This window comes from Heptranchias perlo, chromosome 11 (genome assembly GCF_035084215.1).
Source record: "Heptranchias perlo isolate sHepPer1 chromosome 11, sHepPer1.hap1, whole genome shotgun sequence".
Lineage (NCBI taxonomy): Eukaryota > Metazoa > Chordata > Chondrichthyes > Hexanchiformes > Hexanchidae > Heptranchias > Heptranchias perlo.
This window is the reverse complement of record NC_090335.1, coordinates 76,745,087-76,768,137: the sequence shown is the minus strand read 5'-3', so window position 1 is coordinate 76,768,137 and position 23,051 is coordinate 76,745,087. Positions and strand designations below refer to the sequence as shown.

General features: G+C 52.3%; 1 protein-coding gene across 1 annotated transcript in view; it reads right to left on the bottom strand.

The window, feature by feature from the left end:
• rsph1 (radial spoke head component 1) overlaps positions 1 to 17,622 on the bottom strand; it is a 37,025-nt gene extending 19,403 nt beyond the window's left edge. Inside the window, exons 1-4 of the mRNA XM_067993403.1 lie at positions 16,211 to 17,622; positions 15,011 to 15,124; positions 8,511 to 8,616; positions 6,373 to 6,463 (exon numbers count right to left, since the gene is read on the bottom strand). Of these exons, the coding sequence (XP_067849504.1) occupies positions 6,373 to 6,463; positions 8,511 to 8,616; positions 15,011 to 15,124; positions 16,211 to 16,264 (365 nt within the window). The 5' untranslated portion in view covers positions 16,265 to 17,622. The remainder of the gene's footprint in view (positions 1 to 6,372; positions 6,464 to 8,510; positions 8,617 to 15,010; positions 15,125 to 16,210) is intronic.
• Positions 17,623 to 23,051: the final 5,429 nt, after the last annotated feature.

Here is a 23,051-nt window from a genome sequence, read left to right as displayed (position 1 = left end):
GATTTAAAAAAATTTTTTTTTAATTCGTTCACGGGATGTGGGCGTCGCTGGCAAGGCCGGCATTTATTGCCCATCCCTAATTGCCCTCGAGAAGGTGGTGGTGAGCCGCCTTCTTGAACCGCTGCAGTCCGTGTGGTGACGGTTCTCCCACAGTGCTGTTAGGAAGGGAGTTCCAGGATTTTGACCCAGCGACAATGAAGGAACGGCGATATATTTCCAAGTCGGGATGGTGTGTGACTTGGAGGGGAACGTGCAGGTGGTGTTGTTCCCATGCGCCTGCTGCCCTTGTCCTTCTAGGTGGTAGAGGTCGCGGGTTTGGGAGGTGCTGTCGAAGAAGCCTTGGCGAGTTGCTGCAGTGCATCCTGTGGATGGTGCACACTGCAGCCACAGTGCGCTGGTGGTGAAGGGAGTGAATGTTTAGGGTAGTGGATGGGGTGCCAATCAAGCAGGCTGCTTTATCTTGGATGGTGTCGAGCTTCTTGAGTGTTGTTGGAGCTGCACTCATCCAGGCAAGTGGAGAGTATTCCATCACACTCCTGACTTGTGCCTTGTGGATGGTGGAAAGGCTTTGGGGAGTCAGGAGGTGAGTCATTCGCCGCAGAATACCCAGCCTCTGACCTGCTCTCATAGCCACAGTATTTATATGGCTGGTCCAGTTAAGTTTCTGGTCAATGGTGACCCCCAGGATGTTGATGGTGGGTGGATTCGGCGATGGTAATGCCATTGAATGTCATGGGGAGGTGGTTAGACTCTCTCTTGTTGGAGATGGTCATTGCCTGGCACTTGTCTGGCGCGAATGTTACTTGCCACTTATCAGCCCAAGCCTGGATGTTGTCCAGGTCTTGCTGCATGCAGGCTCGGACTGCTTCATTATCTGAGGGGTTGCAGTCATCAGCGAACATCCCCATTTCTGACCTTATGATGGAGGGAAGGTCATTGATGAAGCAGCTGAAGATGGTTGGGCCTAGGACACTGCCCTGAGGAACTCCTGCAGCAATGCCCTGGGGCTGAGATGATTGGCCTCCAACAACCACTACCATCTTCCTTTGTGCTAGGTATGACTCCAGCCACTGGAGAGTTTTCCCCCTGATTCCCATTGACTTCAATTTTACTAGGGCTCCTTGGTGCCACACTTGGTCAAATGCTGCCTTGATGTCAAGGGCAGTCACTCTCACCTCACCTCTGGAATTCAGCTCTTTTGTCCATGTTTGGACCAAGCCTGTAATGAGGTCTGGAGCCGAGTGGTCCTGGCGGAACCCAAACTGAGCATCGGTGAGCAGGTTATTGGTGAGTAAGTGCCGCTTGATAGCACTGTCGACGACACCTTCCATCACTTTGCTGATGATTGAGAGTAGACTGATGGGGCGGTAATTGGCCGGATTGGATTTGTCCTGCTTTTTGTGGACAGGACATACCTGGGCAATTTTCCACATTGTCGGGTGGATGCCAGTGTTGTAGCTGTACTGGAACAGCTTGGCTAGAGGCGCGGCTAGTTCTGGAGCACAACCTTTATATCCTGCTGGAAAGTGTTTGGTCAGCCGGTGAGAACAGGATGGGCTCCGCTTTGGTGATTCTCATGATGTAAACTCATAGTCTGGCCTCACATCTTTACAATCACCACTTAATTGAGATTCCCGAGGGCAACTGATTCCTGTGAAACTCATGGACCAGCAGGGATCAGTGGCTTTGGCCATGGGGCGAAGAGAAGTGAAGATAAGTGAAAAAGAATGACCACCCGGTACCTTTTCTCCTCAGTAAGCTGGGCTGTCCTGTCTGATAGTGACACAATCTGCCTGTGAAATAGGCTCAGACTGCCAATGGCAGCATTCTGCAGCTGTTCCATCCGCCCACATGTAACATGGCTGATCTGCTGAGGATGGGTAGTGAGAGGACAGCCCTGAGCAGGTTGGGGAAGTGCTGATTAATTTATGGCGAAGGGGAAAATATTCAATTTTATATTGCTGGTGTAACAAAGTAGAACATTTGCCCTTACATCTCTCACCTGACCACTGGCACAATGGAGCGCAGGTTCGAAACTGATCGCCCAGAACCAAGTGACAGGCCAGGTGAAATCAGGGGACCATATTGAATAATTTATTTTGATTTTCCTGGAGAAGCTTGTGTTTGTCCTCTGGTAAGCACAAGGTCAGAAGTTAATGAGTTAACAGATCCCTTATCCATCATTCAGATGAGTTAACGCAGGTCTGTACCTTGCTAGTTAAGGAATGCTTTGACGACTATGGTTGGAGGATATAAAGGTTGTCCATGGCTCAGCAGGGTGGGATAGGGTTCCGATTGGTCAGAGGACAATTTTAGACAAATTGCATACGTGCCTCTGAAAATACAGCGTACCAGAAATACTGAGATTGTGAAAAAAGGGTTGGTTTATTACGCATAGTTAATTGGTATGTTTGCCTTTATTGCAAGGTGGTTGGAGTACAAGAGTAAGGAAGTCTTGCTGCAATTGTACAGGGCTTTGGTGAGACCGCACCTGGAGTACTGTGTACAGTTTTGATCTCCTTATATAAGGAAGGATATGCTTGCCTTAGAGGCGGTGCAACGAAGGTTCACTCGATTGATATCTGGGATGAGAGGGTTGTCTTATGAGGAGAGATTGAGTAGAATGGGTTTATACTCTCTGGAGGTTAGAAGAATGAGAGGTGATCTCATTGAAATGTATAAAATTCTGAGAGGACTTGACAGAGTAGGTGCTGAGAGGCTGTTTCCCCTGGCTGGAGAGTCTAGAACTAGGGGGCATAGTCTCAAGATAAGGGGTCGGCCATTTAGGACTGAGATGAGGAAAAATTTCTTCACTCAGAGTTGTGAATCTTTGGAATTCTCTACCCAGAGGGCTGTGGATGCTCAGTCGTTGAGTATAATTAAAGCTGAGATCGATAGATTTTTGGACTCTAAGGGAATCAAGGGATATGGGGATAGGGAGGCAAAGTGGAGATGAGGTCAAAGAACAGCCATGATCTTATTGAATGGCGGAGCAGGCTCGAGGGGCTGTATGGCCTACTCCTGCTCCTATTTCTTATGTTCTTAATTCTTTAGAAGACCAAAGGAAGCTGCAAAGGGATGTTACATAAGAACATAAGAAATTGGAGCAGGAGTAGGCCAATCGGCCCCTCGAGCCTGCTCCGCCATTCAATAAGATCATGGCTGATCTGATCCCAACCACAAATCTAAAGAACACAAGAAGTCGGAGCAGGACCCGGCCACATAGCCCCTGGGCCCTCTCCGCCACCCACAGGGCATTGACCGATCCGAACTCAGCTTCATGTCCAATTTCCTGCCCGCTCCCCATAACCCCTAATTCCCTTTACTTCTAGGAAACTGTCTATTTCTGTTTTAAATTTATCTAATGATGTAGCTTCCACAGCTTCCTGGGGCAGCAAATTCCACAGACCTACCACCCTCTGAGTGAAGAAGTTTCTCATAAGAACATATGATGTTGATAAGATGGGGAAGGGGCTAATAAGTGGCAGATGGAATTCAATGTTGCTAAGTGTGAGGTGCTACAGTTTGATAAAAAGAACAGCAGAAATTCTACTCTGGAAGTCGACCTGATGCTGTAGGGCAGTGGGGGTGGGGGGGACATGGAGTACAGATTCACATTGAAGCAGTTCCGGATGATAAAGTCATTTTTTTTATTCGTTCATGGGATGTGGGCATCGCTGGCGAGGCCGGCATTTATTGTCCATCCATAATTGTCCTTGAGAAGGTGGTGGTGAGCCGCCTTCTTGAACCGCTGCAGTCTGTGTGGTGAAGGTTCTCCCTCAGTGCTGTTAGGAACGGAGTTCCAGGAATTTGACCCAGTGACGATGAAGGAACGGCGATATATTTCCAAGTCGGGATGGTGTGTGACTTGGAGGGGAACGTGCAGGTGGTGTTGTTCCCATGTGCCTGCTGCTCTTGTCCTTCTAGATGGTAGAGGTTGCGGGTTTGGAAGGTGCTGTCGAAGAAGCCTTGGCGAGTTGCTGCAGTGCATCCTGTGGATGGTGCACACTGCAGCCACAGTGCGCTGGCGGTGAAGGAAGTGAATGTTTAGGGTGGTGGATGGGGTGCCAATCAAGTGGGCTGCTTTGTCCTGGATGGTGTCGAGCTTCTTGAGTGTTGTTGGAGCTGCACTCATCCAGGCAAGTGGAGAGTATTCCATCACACTCCTGACTTGTGCCTTGAAGATGGTGGAAAGACTTTGGGGAGTCAGGAGGTGAGTAGTCACCGCAGAATACCCAGCCTCTGACCTGCTCTTGTGGCCACTATATTTATATGGCTGGTCCAGTTAAGCTTCTGGTCAATGGTGACCCCCCAGGATGATGATGGTGGGGGATTCGGTGATGGTAATGCCGTTGAATGTCAAGGGGAGGTGGTTAGACTCTCTCTTGTTGGAGATGGTCATTGCCTGGCACTTGTCTGGCACGAATGTTACTAGCCACTTATCAGTCCAAGCCTGGATGTTGTCCAGATCTTGTTGCATGTGGTCACGGACTGCTTCATTATCTGAGGGGTTGCGAATGGAACTGAACATTGTGCAATCATCAGCGAACATCCCCATTTCTGATCTTATGATGGAGGGAAGGTCATTGATGAAGCAGCTAAAGATGGTTGGGCCTAGGACACTGCCATGAGGAATTCTTGCAGCAATGTCCCAGGGCTGAGATGATTGGCCTCCAACAACCACTACCATCTTCCTTTGTGCTAGGTATGACTCCAGCCACTGGAGAGTTTTCCCCCTGATTCCCATTGACTTCAATTTTACTAGGGCTCCTTGGTGCCACACTCGGTCAAATGCCAAGGGCAGTCACTCTCACCTCACCTCTGGAATTCAGCTCTTATGTCCATGTTTGGACCAAGGCTGTAATGACGTCTGGAGCTAAGTGGTCCTGGCGGAACCCAAACTGAGCATCGGTTAGCAGGTTATTGGTCAGTTAGTGCCGCCTGATAGCACTGTTGACGACACCTTCTATCACTTTGCTGATGATTGAGAGTAGACTGATGGGGAGGTAATTGGCTGCATTGGGTTTGTCCTGCTTTTTGCGAACAGGACATACCTGAACAGTTTTCCACATTATCGGGTAGATGCCAGTGTTGTCGCTGTACTGGAACAGTTTGGCTAGAGGCACGGCTAATTCTGGAGAACAAGTCTTCAGCACTACAGACGGGATGTTGCCAGGGCCCATAGCCTTTGCTGTATCCAGTGCACTCAGCCGTTTCTTGATATCACGTGGAGTGAATCGAATTGGCTGAAGACTGGCTTCCGTGATGGTGGGGATATCGGGAGGAGGCCGAGATGGATCATCCACTCGGCATTTCTGGCTGAAGATGGTTGCAAACGCTTCAGCCTTGTCTTTTGCACTCACGTGCTGGACTCCGCCATCATTGAGGATGGGGATGTTTACAGAGCCTCCTCCTCCCGTTAGTTGTTTAATTGTCCACCACCATTCACGACTGGATGTGGCAGGACTGCTGAGCTTTGATCTGATCCATTGGTTGTGGAATTGCTTAGCTTAAAAATGTTTTATCACAAAGTATAGAATGTAAAAGCTGAGGTAATGGTGAGCCTATATAAAAGCTTAATAAGACGTCAGTGAGAGTACCACGTGCAGTCATGGGCTCCACACTGCAGGAAGGATGTTGAGCCTTTAGAGAGGGGACAACATGAATTCACTATGGTGCAGCCTGGTATGAGGACATACAAATACAAAGAATGGAGGGTGTGTAACCAGACAGCAGAGAAAAGAAATTGCTAGCAAGACGTTTTGGAGATGGAACTGGGGCTGGGCGTAATTTCTGCCCGCCAATGAATGCACACTTGACCCTGTCCCAAATGCCAGGTTTGGGGCATTGTAATAACGCAGGTGGGCATTGCCCCATTTCTGGGAGGGCATAGCTGTGGCACATTGCTGCAGTGTAAGTGGGCTAGCTGTGCCAGTCAAAGATTTTTTAAAAACCTTCAGCAGCTCTAATTTTGAATTTGGTGTCTTCCCAATTATATAATTGATCACTCTGTGCCAGAGGGAAAACTGGCGTGTAAATTTCATTGGCCTCACTCCTGGCCAGCAAGTACACCTGCTTCATGCAGCTGTACAGTGTACAGTGGGGACAACAGAGGAGGAACTGGTGGGAATTCTGACCGGTGACATTATCCTACCAGTCCCTCCTTTCAATGACGTCCGCACAGAAAGGGGCGAATCCAAGAAATGCCACCCTCAAATTATAACACTCACAAAGAGAGGGGCAGAGCTCAGTGTAACCAGGTCCTGTTTCACGTTGTACAATTTATTCACTGCAACAAATTTAGTACAACTGCATTAGGAATTTAACTGCGGCATGCTAATGTTGCATTTCCAGATATGGCTTTGGCTGTACCTTTGGTGAGCGAGCCATTCTCCAGTGTATGAATCGCCGTTTTGATAAAAGTACACTCCTTCCCCATGCCGCTGATCATTTGCCCAGCTTCCTGCAACATGAGATAGAATAGTATAAGTGACTGATCAGGAGGTGATTAGCAGCTCATGAGGACTATAATGATTTAGATAAAGGATGGCCAAGGACAGAAGGAAAAAGAAAGAAAGACAGAAAGAAAGAAACTATGTGAGTAACCAACTGACCCCCGATAGTGCGGCCCTGTCACTGTGTGACTGACTGACCCTCGATAGTGCGGCCCTGTCACTGTGTAACTGACTGACCCTCGATAGTGCGGCCCTGTCACTGTGTGACTGACTGACCCTCGATAGTGTGGTCCTGACACTGTGTGACAGACTGACCCTCGATAGTGTGGCCCTGTCACTGTGTGACTGACTGACCCTCGATAGTGCGGCCCTGTCACTGTGTGACTGACTGACCCTCGATAGTGCGGCCCTGTCACTGTGTGACTGACTGACCCTCGATAGTGCGGCCCTGTCACTGTGTGACTGACTGACCCTCGATAGTGTGGTCCTGACACTGTGTGACAGAGTGACCCCCAATAGTGTGGCCCTGTCACTGTGTGACAGACTGACCCCCGATAGTGTGGTCCTGTCACTGTGTGACAGACTGACCCCCGATAGTGTGGTCCTGTCACTGTGTGACTGACTGACCCTCGATAGTGTGGTCCTGACACTGTGTGACAGACTGACCCCCGATAGTGTGGCCCTGTCACTGTGTGACAGACTGACCCCCGATAGTGTGGTCCTGTCACTGTGTGACTGACTGACCCTCGATAGTGCGGCCCTGTCACTGTGTGACAGACTGACCCCCGATAGTGCGGCCCTGTCACTGTGTGACAGACTGACCCCCGATAGTGCGGCCCTGTCACTGTGTGACTGACTGACCCTCGATAGTGCGGCCCTGTCACTGTGTGACTGACTGACCCTCGATAGTGCGGCCCTGTCACTGTGTGACTGACTGACCCTCGATAGTGCGGCCCTGTCACTGTGTGACTGACTGACCCTCGATAGTGCGGCCCTGTCGCTGTGTGACTGACTGACCCTCGATAGTGCGGCCCTGTCGCTGTGTGACTGACCAACTGACCCCTCGATAGTGCGGCCCTGTCACTGTGTGACTGACTGACCCTCGATAGTGCGGCCCTGTCACTGTGTGACTGACTGACCCTCGATAGTGCGGCCCTGTCACTGTGTGACTGACTGACCCTCGATAGTGCGGCCCTGTCGCTGTGTGACTGACCAACTGACCCCTCGATAGTGCGGCCCTGTCACTGTGTGATTGACTGACCCTCGATAGTGCGGCCCTGTCACTGTGTGACAGACTGACCCCCGATAGTGCGGCCCTGTCACTGTGTGACAGACTGACCCCCGATAGTGCGGCCCTGTCACTGTGTGACAGACTGACCCCCGATAGTGCGGCCCTGTCACTGTGTGACAGACTGACCCCCGATAGTGCGGCCCTGTCACTGTGTGACAGACTGACCCCCGATAGTGCGGCCCTGTCACTGTGTGACAGACTGACCCCCGATAGTGCGGCCCTGTCACTGTGTGACAGACTGACCCTCGATAGTGCGGCCCTGTCACTGTGTGACTGAATGACCCTCGATAGTGCGGCCCTGTCACTGTGTGACTGACTGACCCCCGATAGTGCAGCCCTGTCACTGTGTGACAGACTGACCCTCGATAGTGCGGCCCTGTCACTGTGTGACTGACTGACCCCCGATAGTGCGGCCCTGTCGCTGTGTGACTGACTGACCCCTTGACTGCAGTGTCGATGCTGCAAACACATCTTTCTTACCCAATCCCACGTGCTAATTCTGCTTCTCATCATCACAGTTTGCAGACACAAAGAAAGAATGAATCTCATTGGTCGAGGTCCCAATCTCTGTTATCAGTACAGGTAGGAATACACGGGTCACAAGGTGTCAGGTGTGCACCCAGCTCTTCAATCAAAGTAACCAGCTTGGCCCAGTAAAACGCACCACAGATTGCGTCCTGATTTATGTTGTGCTGTGATGGTTCTAGCAGGCTTCCTTTATTCCTCAATGTATAATAACGCAGGATCAGATGGTGAAAAATTACCTTCATACTTAGAGCCGTCCGGGTAATAGAAGATTCCCTGACCATGCTTCTTGTTCTGCACATACTCTCCCACATAACGTGCTCCGTTCTTAAACCTATATGTTCCCTGCAACATAAGTCATAGTGATAAAAGGAAGTGATCGAAAGGTGATTGGCACAGATACAGCTGCTCACTGGAGACTGTACTCTGAGCGCGTGTGAGATGAGACGTCTATCCCTAAAGGGGTCTCACCCAGCACCTCAGAGTGATAAGGCAAGCACCACAGATTGTATTCCTGAGGACTTTTTTCTCCATCGAGCTCCCCCCAACCCCATCTCCTGAAGGAGCTGGCACTTGGTTCCACGGATATTGGGTGCCCACCAGTACCTCAGCCAAGAAATCATTCTTTATGCCTGAGCCTCGATAGTGAATGTGGCCAAGTGACTTCTCTATGGAAGGCATCACAGCTGAGCCCCATTCTGTCCTCACCTAACGTTTGCACATGTGCACTTTCCAGAAGGAGTCACTTGCTGGTGATCGGGAGTACGTTCCTGACTGATGTTCCCCTTTCTAACCCAGGGGAGCTCTGGCTAATTGTAGTGCCCCTACCACTGCCCCTGCTGAGATCAGCTAACTCAGCAAAGATGGGGAATTGAACCTGGCTCAGTACCACACCTTGGCCATCAGATCAGCTCCCAATCCTGGGGCTAAATATTTTATATTTTAAAAATCTTACTTCATCATCTACTTCCCTTCTACAAAACCTTATTTCTTGTTCTCACTCTTTCTGTCTCACTTTTGTGCCAACTTTTCCTAGTTTAAATTCCTATGTCCACATTTATAATGAAAACCGCCTATGTAAATTCATCCTCTGATATTTGCATAATCTGGCCACTGGTTGATGCTGTATTATCTTCTCCTAACAAATCAATCAAAGTGCTTTTTAAGATTTTTCTATCTGTCATTTTTTCGTAGTAACTGATATTTCTAAATATTTCCAAAATAAGAGGTTAAACAAAATGTTTTAAATACATATTTCACACTAACATGATTATATGTATCCATTGAACTTTCTTTTGTGTCTTTAATGCTTTCATTAAAGTTTTTACTTGAAGCTCTCAGCCATTGCCAAAACCCTGGGCTTGGGCTTGATATGTTGTCTACAGCAATGACTCCGTTAGCTGAATTTTCATTGTAGAGTTTGATCATGTGCAGTGTACCTAATTCCCCACATTGCATCAGTACTGATGAAACATTTTCCTTCAGCTTCTACTCAGCTACAAAAGTTCAAAATTTATTCAGTTAATGTTTTTTAGGGCATTCTTTTAAACAGAGAGACGATTACACATCTGTTGCAGCTTTTGTTTTGTGTTCTGTAAACTTCAGAAAGTGTATTAAGCGCAGGGAGAGAGAGCAACATATTTGAGGGTCAAAGTGAGAAAGAGAGAATCTTTCTTCATTCTAATGTTAGTTCAATTTTCAACAAAAAATTCCAATTGAATTCTGAAGCAGCGGGGTGGGATAGAGCATTGGAGGGGGGAGGTGGCACTGAGCAGGGTGAGGCGTGGCGAGGGGGGCGAGGTGGGGCGAGGCACGCAAGGAGGAGCAAGGTAGGGTGAGGCTGGGATGAGGTGGGGCGAGGCACGCAAGGAGGAGCAAGGTAGGGTGAGGCTGGGATGAGGAGGGGGCGGGGCGAGGAGGGGGCGGGGCGAGGAGGGGGCGGGGCGAGGAGGGGGCGGGGCGAGGAGGGGGCGGGGCGAGGAGGGGGCGGGGCGAGGAGGGGGCGGGGCGAGGAGGGGGCGGGGCGAGGAGGGGGCGGGGCGAGGAGGGGGCGGGGCGAGGAGGGGGCGGGGCGAGGAGGGGGCGGGGCGAGGAGGGGGCGGGGCGAGGAGGGGGCGGGGCGAGGAGGGGCGGGGCGAGGAGGGGCGGGGCGAGGAGGGGCGGGGCGAGGAGTGGCGGGGCGAGGAGGGGCGGGGCGAGGAGGGGCGGGGCGAGGAGGGGCGGGGCGAGGAGGGGCGGGGCGAGGAGGGGCGGGGCGAGGAGGGGCGGGGCGAGGAGGGGCGGGGCGAGGAGGGGCGGGGCGAGGAGGGGCGGGGCGAGGAGGGGCGGGGCGAGGAGGGGCGGGGACGAGGAGGGGCGGGGACGAGGAGGGGCGGGGACGAGGAGGGGCGGGGACGAGGAGGGGCGGGGACGAGGAGGGGCGGGGACGAGGAGGGGCGGGGACGAGGAGGGGCGGGGACGAGGAGGGGCGGGGACGAGGAGGGGCGGGGACGAGGAGGGGCGGGGACGAGGAGGGGCGGGGACGAGGAGGGGCGGGGACGAGGAGGGGCGGGGACGAGGAGGGGCGGGGACGAGGAGGGGCGGGGACGAGGAGGGGCGGGGACGAGGAGGGGCGGGGACGAGGAGGGGCGGGGCGAGGAGGGATGGGGCAGTGGTCCATAGTATATTTGTGGGTCTGGGGGAGGCAGTGACTCACAGTATATTTGAGGGTCCGGGGGCAGGCAGTGACTCACAGTATATTTGAGGGTCCGGGGGGGGAGGCAGTGACTCACAGTATATTTGAGGGTCCGGGGGGAGGCAGTGACTCACAGTATATTTGAGGGTCCGGGGGCAGACAGCGACTCACAGTATATTTGAGGGTCCGGGGGGGGAGGCAGTGACTCACAGTATATTTGAGGGTCCGGGGGGAGGCAGTGACTCACAGTATATTTGAGGGTCCGGGGGCAGGCAGCGACTCACAGTATATTTGAGGGTCCGGGGGGGGAGGCAGTGACTCACAGTATATTTGAGGGTCCGGGGGGAGGCAGTGACTCACAGTATATTTGAGGGTCCGGGGGCAGGCAGCGACTCACAGTATATTTGAGGGTCCGGGGGGGGAGGCAGTGACTCACAGTATATTTGAGGGTCCGGGGGGGAGGCAGTGACTCACAGTATATTTGAGGGTCCCGGGGGGGAGGCAGTGACTCACAGTATATTTGAGGGTCCGGGGGGGAGGCAGTGACTCACAGTATATTTGAGGGTCCGGGGGCAGGCAGTGACTCACAGTATATTTGAGGGTCCCGGGGGGCAGGCAGTGACTCACAGTATATTTGAGGGTCCGGGGGGAGGCAGTGACTCACAGTATATTTGAGGGTCCGGGGGGGAGGCAGTGACTCACAGTATATTTGAGGGTCCGGGGGCAGGCAGTGACTCACAGTATATTTGAGGGTCCCGGGGGGGAGGCAGTGACTCACAGTATATTTGAGGGTCCCGGGGGGAGGCAGTGACTCACAGTATATTTGAGGGTCCGGGGGGAGGCAGTGACTCACAGTATATTTGAGGGTCCGGGGGCAGGCAGTGACTCACAGTATATTTGAGGGTCCGGGGGCAGGCAGTGACTCACAGTATATTTGAGGGTCCCGGGGGGGAGGCAGTGACTCACAGTATATTTGAGGGTCCCGGGGGGGAGGCAGTGACTCACAGTATATTTGAGGGTCCGGGGGCAGGCAGCGACTCACAGTATATTTGAGGGTCCGGGGGGGGAGGCAGTGACTCACAGTATATTTGAGGGTCCCGGGGGGGAGGCAGTGACTCACAGTATATTTGAGGGTCCCGGGGGGAGGCAGTGACTCACAGTATATTTGAGGGTCCGGGGGGGGAGGCAGTGACTCACAGTATATTTGAGGGTCCCGGGGGGGAGGCAGTGACTCAGTATATTTGAGGGTCCCGGGGGGAGGCAGTGACTCACAGTATATTTGAGGGTCTGGGGGGAGGCAGTGACTCACAGTATATTTGAGGGTCCGGGGGGAGGCAGTGACTCAGTATATTTGAGGGTCCGGGGGGAGGCAGTGACTCACAGTATATTTGAGGGTCCGGGGGGAGGCAGTGACTCACAGTATATTTGAGGGTCCGGGGGGAGGCAGTGACTCACAGTATATTTGAGGGTCCGGGGGGAGGCAGTGACTCAGTATATTTGAGGGTCCGGGGGGAGGCAGTGACTCAGTATATTTGAGGGTCCGGGGGGAGGCAGTGACTCACAGTATATTTGAGGGTCCGGGGGGAGGCAGTGACTCACAGTATATTTGAGGGTCCGGGGGGAGGCAGTGACTCACAGTATATTTGAGGGTCCCGGGGGCAGGCAGTGACTCACAGTATATTTGAGGGTCCGGGGGGAGGCAGTGACTCACAGTATATTTGTGGGTCCCGGGGGGAGGCAGTGACTCACAGTATATTTGAGGGTCCGGGGGGAGGCAGTGACTCACAGTATATTTGAGGGTCCGGGGGGAGGCAGTGACTCACAGTATATTTGAGGGTCCCGGGGGGAGGCAGTGACTCACAGTATATTTGTGGGTCTGGGGCAGGCAGTGACTCACAGTATATTTGAGGGTCCGGGGGGAGGCAGTGACTCACAGTATATTTGAGGGTCCGGGGGGAGGCAGTGACTCACAGTATATTTGAGGGTCCGGGGGGAGGCAGTGACTCACAGTATATTTGAGGGTCCCGGGGGGAGGCTGGCCCCACCATATATTTGTGAATTCGGGGGAAGACACTTCTGCTCCTTCTGCCTCCTCAAAAAAAAACAATTTTCAAAAATGGCCGTTTCCTGATTGTACGCCAGTACAATGGGCAGGGTACAAACTCCTCCCTTAAAATTGCAACTGGGGTCCTACCCAGGGTGTTGATTTTCCTGGGGAAGAGGCGGACTGCTTGTTTCAGGCAGATGTTTCGGCCGCTCAGCGGAAGGCCCCTGTGAAAGTCACAATGGGCCGATCGTCACGGTATTGAGGCAGTAAGGCTTCCGACCCTATTTTTAGGCCCTTACCATCATGTGAACACTGATTTTGCCGTAAAATTTGGCCCCAATGAGTTAAGGAATATGTTTCTTTTTTTATTTGCTCTTGGGATGTGATTCAAAATTGCAACCATTTCAGACCCGCCCCCAACCCGCCCATTTCCGGTTTCCACTGGGGTGGGACGAGGGGCGGGTGACCAACCCGCTTCCAGGAGGCGGGTTGGTCCCTAAAACCTTTCAAGGAGGCTGTGGGCCTCCATTTTTGCAGGTTTTGCAATTTCAACCCCTGGGCGCCCCCATGCCCACCCATGCCCCTGTGCCCACCCATTCACCCATGCACCCCTCCCCCCATCCATACAATCAAAGACTTACCTGAAGATTTACCTGAACACATCCTCTCCCTGGCTGCTGTCCCGTCCGACTGAGACCAGCCTGTCAATCAGGCCGGTCAGACAGACGGCAAACCAACAAAAAAAATAAAAGATGTCCTTAAGTCAAAATCGTAAGGACATCCCGGAAACCTGTACTTCCGGGTTTCCTGTCCGCAATTTGACCCCCCCCCCCCCCCGCTTCCCGGCTCAGGGTCAAAATCATGCCCTAAGAGTCAGCCACATATTGTGTGGCTCGAGTTAAGTGTGGGGAGCAGGTTCACTTCCCTGAAGGATATCAGTGAACCTGCCGGGGGGTTTGGTAACAATTCTGCAGCTTTCGTGGTCATTCAGTGCGCAAATTACCAGATTTATTCAATCCAATTTCACAACTTGGCCACTCATTTGTGTTTTTCACAGAATAATGGACAAGAGTCTGAAAATCAATCCCCAAAGCAGCAGTAAAAGTCCCAGAATACCATTTAATAAAAATTGGAATTTGCCTCATTGGGGGTGCCATTGGTGTGGGGTGATAGTGAATCGGCTGTCTGGCATTACGCCCGCCCGCGTAACACCCGCTGGCATTACGCCCGCCTGCTTTACACCCGCCCGTGTAACACCCGCTGGCGTTACGCCCACCCACTTTATACCCGCCCGTGTAACACCCGCTGGCATTACACCCGCCCGCTTTACACCCGCCCGCATAACACCCGCTGGCGTTACGCCCACCCGCTTTACACCCGCCCGTGTAATACCCGCTGGCATTACACCCGCCCGCTTTACACCCGCCCGTGTAACACCCGCTGGCATTACACCCGCCCGTGTAACACCCGCTGGCATTACACCCGCCCGCTTTACACCCGCCCGCGTAACACCCGCTGGCATTACACCCACCCGCTTTACACCCGCCCACGTAACACCCGCTGGCATTACGCCCACCCGCTTTACACCCGCCCGTGTAACACCCGCTGGCATTACACCCACCCGCTTTACACCCGCCTGCGTAACACCCGCTGGCATTACGCCCTCCTGCTTTACGCCCGCCTGCGTTACACCTGCTGATTCACTATCGCCCATTTTGCACTACCATCCAAGACCTATTTCATACCCACATTCAGTCACTGTTAACCAGTGTCCCCGATGTTCTCCCCAATATGGGATAAACACCCGTATCGTTATAAAACAGCAAATCTTCCGACTCACCATGAAATCTACTAGTTATACATAGAACATCAATTATGCAAAGAGTTTGAATTGTAGGATCAGTCTCGGTGCTGTATCATTTTATGAAGCTGTGTTGACTGTCAGCTCTGTCTGTAAATGTCAGAACACTTGGTTTGTAAATTATCCAGTTGAACGCTGGTGAGAGTGAGTTCCTTACCATTCCATATCGCTTGCCATGCTCATAGGCACCTTCGTACGTGTCACCGTTCGGCAGTATTGCCTTCCCCTGTCCATGTCTCTCGTTTTCTGCATTCCGATCACCTTCATATTCCTGGCAAAGGACCAATCAGAAAAGCAGGTTAGAAACCTGGACACTGGGAGATGCAGCCCCTGATACAAAGGGAGACATAAACCCTGATAAAGAGGTAATGCAGTCCCAGACAGAAAGAGAAGCATCTTCTGATACAAAGGAGGCACCGCCTGATAGAAGAGGAGGGTGACGCAGGATTGGGACCCAGGAAAGATGATGCAGCCTCATAGAAAGGAAGATAAATCAGCCTCTGTTGCACAAGTGGGCGAGACGGTCACAATCCTGTTTTGTTGTTGCTGTTAATTAGGTTTTGGGACAGGAAGTTTGTCTCCCTCTCCCAAACTCAGACAGCTGCTTCCCCACAAATCTTCAACAAACTACCCCAACACAGGATTTTTATCCCAGTCCCAGCCCCAGGGTTACCCCCAGCAGCAGAGTGGGCCCTGGTCCAGTCCCACTCCTGGGGTTAACCCTAGTCCTCAGGTTCTTAGATCCAGTACCAGGTTTGGCCCAAGCCCCAGGGAAAGAGTCAATCCCAGACCTAGGGGTTAGACCAGGCACCAGCTCTGGAGACAGAGCAGATGCGAGGTTAAACCCCAGTCCTAGGGGTTCCTCCTCACTCATCTCTGGCAGTCAGTTCCAGCCCCAGGGCTTAGTCCCAGCCCAAAGTTTAGACCGATTGCTGGACCCAATGAGACTAGTGCCAGGTCCAGCTCTGAGGGATCATCCCAGCCCCGGCCCCTGGGTCGGTCCCAGCCCCGGCCCCTGGGTCGGTCCCAGTCCTGGCTGTGGGGGTTACTGTGAATCCCGGGAGGGGCAGTTACTGCCAGTCCTGTCTCAGGGCAGGAGGGTGACTTTGATTCTGTCCCAGCACCAGTGGGTTTTACACCAGTTCTGGCCAGGGGAGGGGAGCTGGTCCCCGTTCAAGGAGTTAGTGCTGGTTCTCATCCAAGGAGTTAGTGCTGGTTCTGGCCATGGGGTGATGGAAGGCTTGGTCCTTGTTCCAGGGGTTAGTGCTAATTCCAACCATTGGAAGGAGCCTTGACCCAGACCTATGGGTTAGTCCCAGCCCCGGTTATTGTAGAATTCAGCACTGAATAAACTCACCCCTAAATAAGGGCCCTGCTCCTCTTCAAACTCCTCTGATTCTGTCAGCGACATCCTACTAGCTAGTGAGGCACCTCAAACCAGGTCTCTCTCTCCCACTTAGGCCCCAATCTCTTTCTCTATTCCCTGTCTCTCTCTTTCTCTCAGGCTATCTGTCCGTCTTTCTGTTTGTCCCCCACTCTGTCTCTGTCCTTCAATCTTTTTTATCTATCCCTCTGTCTCTCTCTATCTTCCTCCCTCTATCTCTCTCCCTCTATCTATATATATATATATATATATATATCTCCCCCTTTATCTCACTCTATCTTTCTCCCTCTCTATCTTCCTCCCTCTACCTCTCTCCCTATCTCTCCTCTCTCCCTCTATTTCTATCTCTCTCCCTATCTCTCCTTCTATCTCTCTCCCTATCTATCTCTCCCTCTATCCCTATCTCTATCTCTCCCTCTATTCCTATCTCTCCTCTCTCCCTCTATTCCTATCTCTCCTCTCTCCCTCTATTCCTATCTCTCCTCTCTCCCTCTATTCCTATCTCTCCTCTCTCCCTCTATTCCTATCACTCTCTCTCTATCTCTCCTTCTATCTCTCTCCCTATCTCTATCTCTCCCTCTATTCCTATCTCTCCTCTCTCCCTATCTTTCCTCTCTCCCTCTATCTCTCTCCCTATCTTTCCACTCTCCCTCTATCTCTCTCCCTATCTCTATCTCTATCTCTCCCTCTATTCCTATCTCTATCTCTCCCTCTATCCCTATCTCTATCTCTCCCTCTATTCCTATCTCTCCTCTCTCCCTCTATTCCTATCTCTCCTCTCTCCCTCTATTCCTAGCACTCTCTCCCTATCTCTCCCTCTATTCCTATCTCTCCTCTCTCCCTCTATTCCTATCTCTCCTCTCTCCCTCTATTCCTATCTCTCCTCTCTCCCTCTATTCCTAGCACTCTCTCCCTATCTCTCCTTCTATCTCTCTCCCTATCTCTCCCTCTATTCCTATCTCTCCTCTCTCCCTATCTTTCCTCTCTCCCTCTATCTCTCCCTCTATTCCTATCTCTCCTCTCTCCCTCTATTCCTATCACTCTCTCCCTATCTCTCCTATCTTTCCTCTCTCCCTCTATCTCTCCCTCTATTCCTATCTCTCCTCTCTCCCTATCTTTCCTCTCTCCCTCTATTCCTATCTCTCCTCTCTCCCTCTATTCCTATCTCTCCCTATCTCCCTATCTTTCCTCTCTCCCTCTATTCCTATCTCTCCCTATCTCCCTATCTTTCCTCTCTCCCTCTATTCCTATCTCTCCTCTCTCCCTCTATTCCTATCTCTCCCTATCTCCCTATCTTTCCTCTCTCCCTCTATTCCTATCTCTCCCTATCTCCCTATCTTTCCTCTCTCCCTCTATTCCTATCTCTTTCCCTCTATCTCCCTCTCCCTGCGCGGCCGTTGCTCTGTGTACTGAAGCCATGACAACGCCCTAACCACACCCTCATTGCTGACGCGAGGTCGCTCACGCTCATGCGTCATTGCTGCGTGCTCCAGCTGTCAATCAGCAGCGCGGGGCGGGGCCAGTCGCCCAGGCCTGGGGCACGGGCTGTCCCAGGCCAACATCAGCAGCTTCCGTTTCACAGGAGAAACAAGTGTCAGAGGCAGGAAGTATAGCAGGGGTTAGAGGAAAGGTTATTATTAGCAGACAGCGACATCTGCAATGTAACTCCATTCATACAGGGATTTACCCAGTGCAACCCCATTCATACAGGGAGAGCCAGTGCAACCCCATTCATACAGGGAATTACCCAGTGCAACCCCATTCATACAGGGAGAGCCAGTGCCACCCCATTCATACAGGGAATTACCCAGTGCAACCCCATTCATACAGGGAGAGCCAGTGCAACCCCATTCATACAGGGAATTACCCAGTGCAACCCCATTCATACAGGGAGAGCCAGTGCAACCCCATTCATACAGGGAATTACCCAGTGCAACCCCATTCATACAGGGAGAGCTAGTGCAACCCCATTCATAAAGGGAGAGCCAGTGCGACCCCATTCATACAGGGAGAGCCAGTGCAACCCCATTCATACAGGGAGAGCCAGTGCAACCCCGTTCATAAAGGGAGAGCCAGTGCAACCCCATTCATACAGGGAGAGCCAGTGCAACCCCATTCATAAAGGGAGAGCCAGTGCAACCCCATTCATACAGAGAATTACCCAGTGCAACTCCATTCATACAGGGAGAGCCAGTGCAACCCCATTCACACACACAATCTGGTTCAGCTTGACTGTGTGGTTATGGGGCGAGGGGTTTAGAGTTTGTGGTTGGGGCTGAAAACGATGGCCTCAGTCTTCCCAATAGTAAGCTGGAGAAAGTTGTAGCTCATCCATGACCCGAAGTCAGACAAGCAGTCTGATAGCACTGAGCTGGTTGTAGGATCAAGAGAAGCAGTGGAGAAGTAGAGCTGGGTGCAATCACTGGAAACTGACCCCGTGCCAAACAGACGATCACAGCAAGAGGTGGCATGTAGATGAGGAAGAGGAGGGGAGTAAGGACAGATCCTTGGGGAACTCTTGGTGGTGTGGGTGAAGGAAGAGATGTCGTTGCTGGGGAAACCTAGTCAGAGCTTTAAACTGGAAGGACTGGCTGAGTGACGCTACTGTTGTAGAACGCTCTGATGTCTTCCTGCACATGAGGAGCGCCATTAACTAACAGTTGTTGTTGTCCTCTACCAAAGTCCCTCATTCGAACCCATGCAGTTACAACTTCGAATCCTCCTCCATGCGGGTGTTAACGGAGAGGCAGGCCCTTAAGACCCTTTGCAGTCACGTAACTGGAAGGGAGGCTTTGCTGACCGATTGCATCAGCAAATTTCAGAGTTGATAAATTTGATAGTGGGTAAGTGGGGTATCGTGAGATGTGATATTTCCTAGACTCTGGGTCTGGCCAGATGGACTCCAGTGGTTTTGTGCTGGTCCTGTACGTTGTTAGGTCAGTGGGTAGAATGATGACAGATGAAATTTAATGCAGATAAAGGTAAGTTTTGCGAAGTATTGCTATGATCTGGAATGCACTGCCTGAAAGAATGGTTGAGGCAGTTCAATAACTTTCCAGCACAGGCACAATGGGCTGAATGGCACCCTTCTGTGCCGTAAATTTCTATGATTCAATGAAAAGGGAATTGGATAAATACTTGAAGGGGACAAATTTGCAGGGCATAGGGGAAAGGGCAGGGGAATGAGACAAAGAGCTAGCACAGGCATGATGGGCCGAATGGTCGCCTCCAGTGCTGTGATATTCTATGATAGAAAGGAAAAATGGGCAACATATTCCATGAATGGTGTTGAAATGGCTAATGATAAAGTTGAAAGAGATCTGAGTTTTAGTAGATTCGATGTTCAACATGTCCTATCGCTACATTCCAGCAATAAACAGAACCATCAGAATACTGCACTGTAAAGCCCAGCAGTAGAATGGAAGTCATGCTCAGACTGTACAGTTCTCTGGTCAGTATACACTGTGAGTACTATGGTCGGTACACACACACAGTACTCTGGTCGGCACTCTGTCCTGTTCTGGTCACGGAGAGACAGTCAAGTCCTGGAGGTGGCTTAGAGAAGAGCCTTGAAGCTGATTCACAGTGTTAGAGGGACTGAGGCTGTACTGAGAGCCTGGAGGTACCTGGAGTAGAAATTCCACTGGGCTTCTCCCAATCTCTTGCCATAACTTCAGCGGGAGATCAGTGGACAGCTTAGAGAAATGACATAAATGGCCAATCTTGTACCAAATTTACAGTGTGAAGATAGGGAGAATACCCTAGGGAAAAAGTAAATCTAGAGCACTTCAAACCAAACCGTGACAGTTGAACAACAGGACACAGGATCAAAAGGTAAATTCAGGATTGATATAAGAAAGTTCTTTGCACAAAGAACGATCAATACATGGAACAGACTTCCATTTGGGTAGTGGAATCATCTAAAAAACAAGTGAATTGCAGAAATAAAAATCCACATTTCCAGAGAAAATCAGGTGTGGATTACAGTGACATACAAATGACAATGAAGACAAATTCTGGGTCAGTCTGGTCTGAGGCAAACTGCACGGTCCAATGCATAGAAAGGTGATCATACACTTTGCTCTCCTTTATATTGACACTGGGATTGAGTAAGGAGTTATTCCATTTTGAACTCTGAATACCCTGATCCAGAAATGGAATAATTTGAGGGCAACCTGCAGTTGAAGTGAGATGGGAAAAGAAGGCAGGCTGTGAGTTTCCCTTGTGATTTTATCGGTAGGAGTCGACAAGCCAAAAGTGGTGAAAAGACCTAAACAAGGAAGGATAATGGCAGAATTTGTGCCGAGTTTGAGCAAGGGTATGAGCTAAGTAACTGAGTCAGGAGAGAGTCCCTGGTTTTGCTAAATAGTTACTTCCTCCCCCTGCCTTAGGCTTCCCCACGCTATGAGCAAGACGAAGAGATGGCCCATCCCAGTCCTTAGCCAGGAGCTTTTTCTTAGAAAGTAGTGCAAGTAGAACAATCTGACCATTTCTCTTGCCTCACTCTGTGGGAAGTGTCATCTTCTCATGCTGTCCCAGCTAGCACTGAAAACTCACTGTGACCAATCGGCTTCACAGTTTATATACACCCTACCTCATGCCGTGCCCAGTGTGACATTGATCCTATGTTTCATACTGAATCTGCCAATCTGACACTGAAACAGAACCTGAAAATAGAATAAACTTGCATTTAAACAGCGCTTTCACCACTTCAGGACGCCCCAAAGCGCTTCACGGCCAATGAATTGTTTTGAAGTGTAGTAACTATCGTAATGTAGGAAACCCCCACAGCAGCCAACTTGCGCACAGCAAGATCCAACAAACGGCAATGAGATAAATAATCAGATAATCTGTTTTTAGTGATTTTGACTGAGGGATAAATATCGGCCAAGACACTGAGAGCACTCCCCTGCTCTTCTTCAAATTGTGCCATGGAATCTTTTATATCTCTGAGACAGCAGACCAGGCCTCTGTTTAATGTTTCACCTGAAAGGCAGCAGCCCGGACAGCGTACCACTCCCTCAGTATTGCATTGAAGTGTCAGCCTGGATTATGTGCTCAACTCTATGTGGTGGTGCTTGAACGCACAATCTTCTGACTCAGAGGCAAGAGTGCCACCACTGAGCCAAAGCTGACATCTAAATTCATTGTGTTCATAGAAATTATTAGGCGATGTAAAATATCTGAGTCGATGGGAAGCACTGACTCAGCCCACTGAGCCTCTGGACAGCTTATGACTTTCCACCACTTGTTGGGGACAGGATTTGGGGACCTGTCAGCACGGATCCAAGTTCGGAACTACAACTCCCAGGGTGCACGGAGGCCGCGCATGCTCAGTGTAGACATGTTGGGGCGCCACGGCTGGTGCGCGCGGCGAGCGGGCGCGCATGCGCAGTCCCATGTTCGCGCGGAGACCAGTGCACCTGTTGCGCGAGCCGGAAGCGCCAAGCGCCGGTTGTCAGCGCCTCAGGTGAGGGAGCGCCGGTCACCACAGGTAGGTCCCGGGTCCGCGCTCCGCCTCAGGTGAGGGAGCGCCGGTCACCACAGGTAGGTCCCGGGTCCGCGCTCCGCCTCAGGTGAGGGAGCGCCGGTCACCACAGGTAGGTCCCGGGTCCGCGCTCCGCCTCAGGTGAGGGAGCGCCGGTCACCACAGGTAGGTCCCGGGTCCGCGCTCCGCCTCAGGTGAGGGAGCGCCGGTCACCACAGGTAGGTCCCGGGTCCGCGCTCCGCCTCAGGTGAGGGAGCGCCGGTCACCACAGGTAGGTCCCGGGTCCGCGCTCCGCCTCAGGTGAGGGAGCGCCGGTCACCACAGGTAGGTCCCGGGTCCGCGCTCCGCCTCAGGTGAGGGAGCGCCGGTCACCACAGGTAGGTCCCGGGTCCGCGCTCCGCCTCAGGTGAGGGAGCGCCGGTCACCACAGGTAGGTCCCGGGTCCGCGCTCCGCCTCAGGTGAGGGAGCGCCGGTCACCACAGGTAGGTCCCGGGTCCGCGCTCCGCCTCAGGTGAGGGAGCGCCGGTCACCACAGGTAGGTCCCGGGTCCGCGCTCCGCCTCAGGTGAGGGAGCGCCGGTCACCACAGGTAGGTCCCAGTCCCCATAGGTGCTCCACCCACCCCCGTCACCACAGGTAGGTCCCGGTCCCTGTCTCCATCCCCCCCCCTTTCCCGGTCACCAGAGACAGGTCCCGGGCCCGGTCCCCGCCGTGCGCCCCCCCCGCCCCGCCCCGCCCTGTCACTAAAGGCAAGTCTCCCGGGCCCGGCCCGATCCGATCCCAGTCACAGGCCGGCGGGTCCCCCTGGACTGCCGGTCGGTATTCCTTGTATGGGAGGCGACTCCCTCTGCGTCTCGCGGCGGGGCAGTTACTTTTTAAACCTTCCGCTCGGTGATGGGCAGGTCGCGGGTCGGCTCGCGGCGGGTGGGATATTAGTGAGCAAAGCGGGAAAGGCGTGTAATGAAACCCCCCCTCAACGGGTACAGGGGTCCCATCACAGTGGGACTGGAATCAAACCACCCCGGCGGGTACCGGGATCCCCATATATTGAACTCAAGCGCCTACCGAAGCGGGTACTGGGACCACTGCAGCAGATATGGGAGCCCACCGTACTGGATACAAGCTCCCACTGCAACAGGTTTGGGTCTCCTGTAATGGGTACAGGGATCACACCGCAATAGGTGCAGTGACCCACCCACCTGGACCCACTGTGCCCGATATGGGACCCACCTGGCTCCACTCCACTGCGCCAGGTATTTTAACTTTGGAAATTAAAATCACTACTTTTTTTTGACTCCTTGGAATAGATACTCGGCAAGAGTGAGG